Source organism: Arachis ipaensis, chromosome B04 (assembly GCF_000816755.2).
Source record: "Arachis ipaensis cultivar K30076 chromosome B04, Araip1.1, whole genome shotgun sequence".
Taxonomy (NCBI): Eukaryota; Viridiplantae; Streptophyta; class Magnoliopsida; order Fabales; family Fabaceae; genus Arachis; species Arachis ipaensis.
In genome coordinates this window covers 128,309,706-128,320,937 of record NC_029788.2, presented here as the reverse complement: position 1 = coordinate 128,320,937, position 11,232 = coordinate 128,309,706, and the positions used below count along the sequence as shown (strand labels likewise).

Below are 11,232 nucleotides of genomic sequence, written 5' to 3'. Positions count from 1 at the left end.
ATTTCTATATAGCAATAACTTATTAGTATTTGATTTTTAATGTACATCGCATAGTATGATTGATTTCACAAAAAAAAAAAATCAATATCTTTAATTATTATTTTTAGAACACTTGGTAGCAATAATGTTAGCACTAAATTGTTAGAATTCTAAGTATATTATTTTCTCTAATTTGTTGAGGGAACTTATACGAAGGTATATGAGACCACAAAAATAAAAAATTATGAAGGTATATTTGTGTTGACTACGGAATTAGGTTTGGTTTATTTGTTAAAATTTTTTGAGAAAGAGTTTGTAGTTTTCAATATATAGCATCAGTATCTTATAAATATAATTATTATTATTTATATTTATTAAAAAAAATTTTAATTTGATTTACTAAACATAGTTGTTATAAACTATTTTAAAAAAATAATTTTTTAACATTTTACAAAAGTATAGTGAGAGTTAGAGAAGTCTTGACGCTTGAGCTTATGTATAGAACTATAGATGAGAAAATTGACATAAAATTAGTGGAGATGAATGTCAGAGTATTTGTCCAAAATACAGGATCATTGTGTCAACTTCAATTACAAATTTTTAGGAACATTCTTCTTAATCTTTTTTAACCATTAAAGCAGTAAAATGTGATATTTCACGATTAATTTTATAAGTGAGGCAAAAAAAAATATAAAAAATATTAAAAAGTTAAAAATTATATTTTATTTTTTTAATTGTTAAAAAAAATTGAGAGAGTCAATTTTTTAAATTTTTTCATTTATTTACTACCCTAGTTTGAAATATCCACGAAAGTGCATAACCCATTGAAAGGGATAAGAAAGCCAATTTTTCTTGCCCAAAATATACGAAAGAATAATTTATTATGCTATGTATATACTAAAATTAGCTATTAAAGTCAATTATCAGTATAAATATACATGTTAAAATATAAGTATATATTAAAAATAAATTCAATCACACATGTATTTATATACAAATATATTAATTACTGATTTTGGTGTATGAATATCATTTTTGAAGAATAATATTTATATATTTGAGAGTATGTATATAAATATAAATGGTATTTTAAAAATATTTATTATTATTCACTTGTAGGCTTACCCAAACATTACTGTAGGAATATATGTTTGGTGTTGACTGTTGAGGCTCTCATATAATGCAACGTACATCAAACTTGTTAAGTCAATAGTTCAAGTCATGTCAAGAGTCATGAGTAAAGAGTCGTGAGTATATAGTACGTTGAGTGAGTGGAAGCATTTAGGCCACACTTGACAAGTTATTTATATTGGATTTATTATATATCTTTGGTTTGAATTAGACAATTAGTCTTTGTGGAATTTGCTGTCCTCATTATGTATTTTGTGAGTATAACCTACGTACGCGTTGATTATTTTGTTAATTTGAATCAGTTATTATAAATTGAAAATATGGCATTAGGTTGTTGAGCATACATATATGATATGATACAACAACTTAACTTGAAATATTGTGTGGTTGGAGTGATGATGATGAATGGTGTAGTTTATGCGGTGTTGATGGTGCAGCTACTTGCATGGAGGAGCAGTGCAGTGGTGGTGTCAAGTGTAAAGTGCATTGAGAGTGAAAGGCAAGCTCTGCTTTCTCTCAAACGTGGCTTCAATGTGACCGATGATGATGATTGGCTGTCTTCATGGGGAGATGGGGAGCAGCAGAAGGAGTGTTGCAACTGGGAAGGCGTCAAGTGCAGCAACAACACTGGCCATGTTATCATGCTTCATCTTCAGGGTGATGGTTACACTCGTGGATCCATAAGCCCATCACTGGGTGAGTTACATCATTTGAAGTATTTGGACCTTAGTGGTCATCACTTTACTCACACTCCATCCATCCCTCCTTTCATTGCCTCTTTAACATTTTTGACACACCTCTATCTCTCTTTTTGTTCCTTTGGTGGAAACATACCCCCTCAATTGGGAAATCTGATCTTCCTCGAGTATCTTGATCTAGGAGGGAATTATTTTGATGATCCGCAACAAATCCCTTCTCAGTTCTCAAATCTCTCCCAATTAGTGTACCTTGATCTTAGTTCCAGTAATTTGGTTGGAGGATTCCCTCTTCAACTCACAAATATGTCATCCTTGACATATTTGGATCTTAGTCTTAATAACTTCAATGGAACACTGCCTCCTCAGCTTGGAAACCTCTTATCCTTAGAATATCTTGATCTAAGTGACAATGCATTCACCGGAACCATTCCTAGTCAATTCAAAAATATTTCCCGTTTACAGTATCTTGACCTTGATTCCATGTCAATAAGTTCTGATTTACGATGGCTATCTGAACTTTCAATCTTGAGGTATCTTTTGCTTCCTAGGGTGAATCTAAGTGGTGCCAGCAATTGGCAACAACAAGTGAGTAGCCTTTCTCATCTTCAATATTTAGACTTGCATGGTTGCAATCTTGTTCATTCTATGCCCACTTCATCACTTGCATCCCCTGCTAATTTCTCCACTTCTCTGTCTTTTGTGGATATCTCTAACAACTCTTTAAGGGATGCATCTTTCATAATTCCATGGTTAATGAATTTCACTAGTAGCCTTATTATTCTCAGAATGAATGATAATGGTTTATCAGGAACCATTCCAGAAACATTAGGGGACAAGTTGAGCTCCCTTGAGGAGTTAAATCTTGAAAATAACGAGTTCAAAGGCCAAATACCTCTGTCCTTGTTTCATAGTTGTAATTTGGCATACCTTGACCTATCCAACAACAACTTGACAGGGGAGTTCCATGAATATATTCGAGAGTATTCTCGTTGTGCTCATAAACCCTTACAAATCTTGGATCTGGGATGGAATGAAATTACGGGGATGGTGCCTGACCTCTCTCAGCTTCAATCTTTGCAAGAGTTACGACTTGATAACAACAGATTAAATGGAAGCATACATGAAGGTATTGGAGAACTATCCAACTTAACTGAGTTAAGCATTGGAAATAACTTCCTGACAGGTTTGATATCTGAAGCTCATTTCTCAAGACTTTCCAATCTTGACACTTTGGATTTGTCTTATAATGCATTGGCTTTTAATGTTAGCGTCGATTGGATTCCCCCTTTCAATTTAAGTGACATTAATTTGGCCAGTTGCAAGTTGGGACCTGACTTTCCAACATGGCTTCATACCCAAACCAAGATTGACTATTTGGATATTTCCTGTGCTGGAATTTCTAGCACTGTTCCAAATTGGTTTTGGGAACCCCTTCCTCAGATGATGTATTTGAATATTTCTCATAACCGTTTTCGAGGAAAAATTGAAGGCCCAATTCTACCAGCACTTGATTTTTTCATACTTTTTTCAATTGATTTGACCTTCAATTTATTTGAAGGCCCAATTCCAGCATTCCTTTCAACTACTTCACAACTTGTTTTGTCCAATAACAGATTTTCAATTGCAAATCCTCTTTTATGTGCAAACTCGACCAAATACATGAGATCTATGGATTTGTCAAACAACAACCTTAGAGGAGAACTTTCGGATTGTTGGAGGGGTTTTGAGTCATTGGTCGTCCTAGATTTATCCAATAATCAGTTGTATGGAAATATGCCAAAATCTCTGGGGTCTTCAAGAAATATCCATTCAATACACTTTGAAGGCAATAATTTTTCAGGAGAGATACCATCATCCTTGCATAATTGCACACAACTACAAGTTTTTGATGCTGCAGGTAATAAGTTGTCAGGAACAATACCAAGCTGGATTGGAGATAATATTCCAAAGCTACTTGTACTTAGCTTACATTCCAATAATTTTCATGGTAACATTCCATTAAGCATGTGCAATCTTCATGAACTCCTTGTCTTGGACCTCTCTCTCAATATTCTGTCTGGCAATATACCTAAATGCATAAGTAATCTGTCTGCTATGGCCACTCTAGCAAATTCAAATGCAACCATTACCGATGACTATCTTAATTCTACCACTATGTATTTCGGTTCCGAATATGTAATAGGTTACGGATTTTATAATGATAGCACATCACTCATATGGAAAGGGAAAATGTCAAAATATGAAAGCACCCTAGGATTGTTGAGAAGTATTGATTTCTCCAGCAACAAGTTAGCAGGGGAAATACCAAGTGAGGTGATGAGTCTTATTGGCTTGGTTTCTTTAAATCTTTCAAGAAACTTGTTTAGTGGACACATCCCTCCAACTATTGGACAACTGAAATCATTAGATTTTCTTGATCTATCTAGAAATCATTTGTCAGGAGGAATTCCTTCACAGCTTGCTCAGATTGACCGTCTCAGTGTTCTTGACTTGTCATACAATGATTTATCCGGAGAAATCCCACTTGGCACGCAACTTCAAACTAGGGATGCCTCTGCTTATGAAGGAAATCCAAAACTTTGTGGTGCTCCCCTCAACAATACTTGTCCCATTCATGGTCACCAGATCAGTGAACATGATGCTGATGGTGATGATGATGAACAATTTGTAAGCGAGGGGTTCTACATTGCTATGGCTGCTGGATTTGTTACGGCATTTTGGGGAGTGTGCTTCTCATTGATTTTGAAGAAATCTTGGAGATATGCTTATTTCAAGTTGTTGAGTGATGTCTATGACAACCTCTATGTATTTGTAGCAATTAAGGTGGCCAAATTCAAAAGGATCAGATCTCAGCTATGAAGGTATGCACCGTCTCCATTTCTTCTAGTTTTTATTATTATTGATATAGTTGTTATATTCATAATATTGGTATATCAAAAAATTAATATCTGCTGATCTGCTCTATGTAAATGAAACAAAATATAGTAGTGCTAAAATGTTAAAATGCAGATTCTGTTGTTATGTATTTAGGCTTGATATGTATGCATTCTTATATATACAATTGTAATAATGTTTGAACTTGTTCTTGTGTTAATAATATATGTATATGTATATGGGATATGGTTTTATGTTACTTAAATATAATATATATTTTTGCTTGTTAAGTCTTTTAACACTTTCATGTATTTTGAATATTACCTTACATGTAATGTTGTCATATCTTTCAGGCAAAAGAAAAGAGTACACAGTATCCTGTATTGAAGAGATAGAGCTTTGTTTGTGATAGATCCAGAATTTTCATGCATGTGTATCCATCTGGAAGGAGACCAATAACATTTAGTGATGCAGTTAATAATATAAGTGTTATGTTTGCATATTCTAGCTTTTTAAAGGTTTTCTGCTGTAGCTGCAGGGTGGAGTGTGATTCACCTATATTGCATAGTGTTTGTTATATTGGTGTGATTGTAAAACTTGGCCTTCTTTTATTGCTGTAATTTATTTTCAGGGACGATATTAAGTGTTAGTTATTGTGGTAGTGCTTGTGGACTTGCGGTAATTCTGTTTTGATTTTGTTCAGTTCATGCTTACCAAATCTATATGCTGAATTAGGATATATTTTCTTATAATGGGCTATAATGTCATTACTAATAATGGATTGGTCTACTTAAAAATTGAAAATTTAAAAGTAAATATATTAAGTATTAACTATTAAGTATTAACCAATTTGAAATTTGTAAACTTACCTATAGAAAAAAAAAATTAAAAAATAATTAATTTCTAGAATAATTTGCGAGAAATCGAGAATCTTAGAGTGCACCGTGGAAGTAAAGGCCATTGTTAACACTATTATCAAACCAGTTACTTCATTAGAAGGTTTGATAACATTTTAAACTTCTTAATTAATTAAATTTAACACTTATTATTAGTCAACACTTAAAAAATAACGGTTACATATTTCACTGGACTAGTGCACTAGTTACTTGGTCTACGTAATTAATATCTATTAGTTAAACCGCGTTGATCAATTCAACTCCATTCTTCATGTCTTCAATTTTGGACACATAAGTGGTTAGCTTAAGCTTAATATATGACTGACCTTTGCTCTTGTAAATAATCATTCCTCTTTCATTTGCTACACAATTACCATGAATCCAAGGTTTGCTATGGCATTTCATTATTAAGTCTTTATTGTGTTCTTCATGCACATATCAGTGTTACATGTACTTGCATTAAAAGGCAAGTCAAGCAAATTCAAAGGTTGATATTTTCTATGCTTATGATGCATATTATGATGATTTTGACGGCATTACCAGCTTTGGAGTTAATGCTGATAGTGCTTCACTTATATGGAAAGGAAAAATGTCAAAATACAGAAGTATATTAGGACTATTGAGAAGCATTGATTTATCCAGGAACAGATTCAATGGGGAGATTTCAAGTGAGATGATGAGTCTTGTTGGCAATTGGATATAAAATAAATCATCTCAATGTTCCTGATCTATCATATAATGATTTGTCAGGCCAAATTCCACTTGGTACCCAATTTCAAACTAGAGATGTGATGTTTCAGTCGCTAAGAGAAGGAGGGGTTGAATCTTAGCCCCTTTTTTGCTTAGTAACACTTGATTGTCTTTTAAACAACTTCTGGTGATTTTTGTCTCGTCTCTAGTCACAAGATTTTTTTTTTGTCTCGTCACTTGGCACGAGATATTTTGCGGTTTTGTCTCCTGGGCAGCAGAAACAGAAAATGGAGTAGAAGAGAAGAAAAATAACACCCAAATATATCATGGTTCAGCTGCTAAGTGCAGTGCAGCCTACATCAAGTCTCCATCACAACAATGATGGAATTTCACTATAATCTTCTTGATTACAGACTGTAAAGTGCTAACCCAACTTACAAGGGAATTCCCACAGAATCATGAAATACAACACAGATGTACAAAGGAACTCTAAGGACATCTATGACTTTTTCTTTTAATTTTGCACTCTCTGCCTTTTTCCGCTCTATGGCTTTTTCATACAAACCTCACTGTTTGCCTTTTTCCATGAAACTCAAGACATGACAAAATTAAACAGAAAAATACAAAATAGAATACATTGAAGGAGAAGAAAATCTGTTAGCTCAGATAGCTCTGAGAATTCTGTGCCTTGCACTCTCACACTTTCTCCTTGCTTCAAACCTTGACTGTTCACTCTTACTTATAGAGAGAAGTCTTCACGGTTGAAACCAAATAAAACCAAGCTAAACTTCTTCTTCTTCAAAAACAAAACCGGTTCGGCAAGAGAGAGAAAAGAGATAACTCGTGCAAAACCTATCATGCAATTACCTCTAGTCCTTCCTTGGTCATCAATCTTCATCAATCTGGTCTCTCCATCCTTGGCTTGCTCTCCAAGATGAATTTTTGGCCCTTGATGCTTCATGATGATAATAGCTTCATCTGCTCTAATCTCTGCCTCTTCCATCACGTAGCCACCCTAGCTACTTCCTGTGGTGGTTGAGCAAAATCAGAGACAAGCCATCCCTCCAAGGATCTTCTCCTTGCTGGCCGAATCTCCTTCAACCATATTTGGTATGAAGAAGCCAAAATCTCATCACCATATCTTACCATAAGTGATGAAAATCTTAGTCACTACATTTTTTATGTTTTCTTGCCATCATTGTGATGGTCTTTTGGCGTGCTTTTCCTTCTTTTCGGTAGCTTAATTTTTCTTCCATAGCTGCTGTGTAATGACCGAAAAAGATGAAGGAAAGAAATGAGAGAGAAGACAGAAATTTGAAAAGCATTGAATTAGGAAAGAGAATGAAATTAAATGAAATGATTCTCTCCTTGCTGAGTAGCGTGTAGCATTAAGTGCTGCAATCAAATCAAATGCCTTTTTCTCTCTCACTGTTTCCATGCAATTAATGATAATTGAATGAATTTGAAATTCATCACATGGTAAAAGTTGAGATCCGTTGAAGGCATAAGGCAATAAAAACATTTGCTTTCCTTCTAACTTGGTTTCGGATCAAGCATTGGTGTATCCAACTAAGATTTGAGTTGGGCTAATGATAATATTAATATAATCTGGCCCAAACAGAATTTAGTAATTCAGCCACACTTCATTGATTACTTTTGAACCAATGCTAAACAATAATTCACACTTGGGCTTGCAACATTTTTCTTTTATATTCGGCCCAATTAAAAACCTACATCACAAAATTATTAATTTAACAAATAAGAGTTAGAATCAATTTAATAATTTTGTAATTAATAAAATTAATAATGTTTAGTCATCACAAATTTAGAGTTTTCCAAACTCATCAAGATGCATCTGCTTATATAGGAAATCCAAAATTATGTGGTGCTCCTCTCAACAAAACCTGTCTCATTCCTACACAGAATCCAGTTGATGGAAATGATGATCACGAAGAACAATTTTTTACTGAGGGGTTTTACATTGCTTTGGCAATTGGATTTATTATGGGGTTTTGGGGAGTTTCCTGCTCATTGATTTTGAAGAAATCTTGGAGATATGCTTATTTCAAGTTCTTTAATGATCTATATGACAAGCTTTATGTATTTGCTGCAATTAAGATGGCTAAATTAAAGAGACTCAGACCTTAAGTATACATACAGATATGTAACCCTTCCATTTTCGTGTATTAGAATCCGTAGAACTGCTTACATGATTCTCTTAATTAGCTATTTATGGTACAATTAGTGTAAACATAATATATCCATCCAGATCCAGGCATCCATATATTTTGAAATTATTCACTATAAGATAAGATGTAAGTTGAAAAAATATGCATTGTTTTAGCAATTATTAGTAGATAGTATTGTTCTTCTGGATCATAAGAATTGTGATAATGTAGATATAGTTAGGATTAGTGTTGGTCGTCTATAAAATTGTAATAACAATGTGAAGTTGTTCTTGTGTTATACTGAAAGATAATGTATATGAGATGGTAACTTTGTTGTATATTTTCAGGTAAAAGGGTAGACAACATCATATGTTAAAAGAAGAGGTTTGCTTGTGATACAACCAGGATCTCCATGTGTATCCATTTGGAAGGAGATCATCAAAATGTAATGATGCAGATGATAACAAGTGCTGTGTGTGCATATTTTAGCCCTGTTTAGGTTGTCTGTTGTAGCTGCAGGGTGGAGTGTGGAAGAGGATTCTTTGAAACTTGGCCTTGGTTTGTTGCTGTGATTTATTTTTATGGATGATTTATGTGTTGTTATGAAAGTGTTTGTAGTGAGTTAATAGTCAATTTAACCCATGAAATTTGAGGTTGGACTTAATTTAATTCTTAAAATTTTAATATACTCAAATTAGACACCCAGAAATTTATAGTCGTAACTCACATTAATCATTGAGTTAATCTACATCAGTGGCGTATTGATTTGGTACATTAACTTGTTGCGATTTAGATTCCTCACTTAGATTCTATGCACATTGAGATTTATTAGAACTTCTAGGAGCTTGACTGCTCCTAGAACCCCAAAATTTTCAAATTGAACTTGTTATTGTTGTCTTTGTAAAGATGTTAGGAAGTCAGTCAAATTTCTAAGAGGTCTAGCAGATCTCAATTACATGAAATTTAGATGAGAAGTCCAAATCTTAATAAATTAACATGTAAAATCAGCATGTTATTCATGAAAATCAATTCAGGCCTAATGCGAGTTATTATTATAAATTTTGGAATTCAAATTGACTCAATTATAATTTTAGGGATCAATTTGAATCCAATTTCAAATTCCAGAGCCAAATTAAATATTAACGCAGTAGTTGTGTTTCCTATTAAGTTACTTATTAAGTTACTAGGTATTGAATCTATTGGTCTAAAAATCCGAGTGATAATGTATCATGTAATTTGTCATATCTTTGTCTACTCAAAAGTTGAAAATTAAAATTAAAAAAAAATTCGATAATATTAGCCTTGAAAACAAATTTAAAAAGCGCAATAAGTTTGTTATTTAAATTAACTCTAGTTCTGGTGTTTTTATATAGTATAAACTCATTCAATTATAATTATGACTTTAGATAACTATTTAGCTAAAAACTCATATGCAGTCAACTTCACGTGAAGTTAATGGCTGAGAATCATTAAATAATTTGACTGATTTGACTAAATTTTCATCTAATCAGTTATTAATTTTACGTAAAGTTGACTGCACCTAAGTTTTCACCAACTATTTATCGTCCGCCGGTGGAAATTTTCCGAGGGTGCTGCAGAGAGATTAAGAATGGCTATCACAGAACCAACAGTCCTCGCTACTACTTTTCTTATATCGAAGAAGAAAACGAAGATGGAACACAAGAAGAACCTCGGATTGTTGTTCAAATGGACACAGAGAGTCCTGCAATATACAAGAAAACCTGTTTGGATTATTATTTCGACCAACCGATCCTAGTAAATAACCACTAATCGTATTTAACACTACATTCAATCCATCTTCACCAATCATAAGGATCTTCTAATCAACTTTTTACTAGCAACAACCTTTGGAACATACCTTGTTTTCTTTTTTAGCTTATGCATGAAAATGTGAAACAGCTACATGCTTTTCTGATAAGATTTCTTGTGTTTACAGTTAACTGGAGATGTACGTGTCATATTCTATGAGAAAATGATAGGAGGCCGTCTCTTCTATTGTTGTTTCAATACAGCTTTTGTTAAAAACAGCATGGTACAGGTACTTTTATTGCATCAATTTATTTTGGCATATTTACAGTTAGATAACAATCAAATTGATGTTCCAATTTTCATGATCAAATTAGTCCCTTACTTTTACTAACATTAACAACTGTAGTATGATGTTAGGTAAGCTGAGGGACCAATTTGATAATAGTTTACTAACAGAAGGACCAACTTGATTTACAGATTAAAATTGAGAGACTAATATCATCATTAGGTGAAAACTAAAAGACCAATTTGATTGTTATCACTATTTACATTAAAAATGTGACTTTGTTTCCTTTTGCTATTTTGTAGCTGGGAATACAGGATTTGGACAAAGTTGGGAAGAAAGGAAGATCAATATGTGGAAGTGATTTTAGCTTGGAATTACTGTTTGGTCCTGCCAATTCATCAAGTGTATCCAATAGTGACAATGCTAGTATTGTTTCCTTGTGATCATAATATTTATGCAACAGATAATATGAAAGGTCATGTTCAATTTTACATTACACTAACGTGTGCTGCAAAAAAAAAAAAACAGCAGAAAATTATATCCAATCATAAATGAGTCCATCAATGTTTTGTTGTGTAGTGTTGCATTCATTCTTTCAATAGTCTTGCTGTCTAATTTTTTTATTGGCACAAGACATTAGGAGAAAGTGCAAATGTTGTATTGTTTTGATGTTTGAGTAGCATTTCGAGAAGATGGGGTTTCAAAGCACATTATAATGCAAAAGTTGCTATGTTTTCACA

The 11,232-nt window shown here is 33.2% G+C and overlaps 2 protein-coding genes across 2 annotated transcripts; both read left to right on the top strand.

Annotated features, from left to right (window-relative positions):
• LOC107635368 (receptor-like protein 12) lies at window positions 1,450-5,396 on the top strand. The gene is made up of 2 exons (XM_016338838.2): window positions 1,450-4,669; window positions 5,036-5,396. Exon 1 carries the CDS (start codon window positions 1,464-1,466, stop codon window positions 4,665-4,667), a length of 3,204 nt encoding a protein of 1,067 aa, XP_016194324.2. The 5' UTR covers window positions 1,450-1,463; the 3' UTR covers window positions 4,668-4,669; window positions 5,036-5,396.
• On the top strand, window positions 10,123-11,232 carry LOC110271340 (phosphatidylinositol 3,4,5-trisphosphate 3-phosphatase and protein-tyrosine-phosphatase PTEN1-like). The gene is made up of 3 exons (XM_021122053.1): window positions 10,123-10,212; window positions 10,394-10,495; window positions 10,795-11,232. The coding sequence occupies exons 1-3, from the start codon at window positions 10,144-10,146 to the stop codon at window positions 10,933-10,935; spliced, it is 312 nt and encodes a 103-aa protein (XP_020977712.1). The 5' UTR covers window positions 10,123-10,143; the 3' UTR covers window positions 10,936-11,232.

Coding starts and splice junctions, on each gene's coding strand:
- LOC107635368 (XM_016338838.2), top strand. CDS start 1,464: ATGATACAACAACTTAACTTGAAATATTGTGTGGTTGGAGTGATGATG.
- LOC110271340 (XM_021122053.1), top strand. CDS start 10,144: ATGGACACAGAGAGTCCTGCAATATACAAGAAAACCTGTTTGGATTAT. Junction 10,213..10,393: donor ATTTCGACCAACCGATCCTA/GTAAATAACCAC, acceptor TTGTGTTTACAG/TTAACTGGAGATGTACGTGT. Junction 10,496..10,794: donor TTAAAAACAGCATGGTACAG/GTACTTTTATTG, acceptor GCTATTTTGTAG/CTGGGAATACAGGATTTGGA.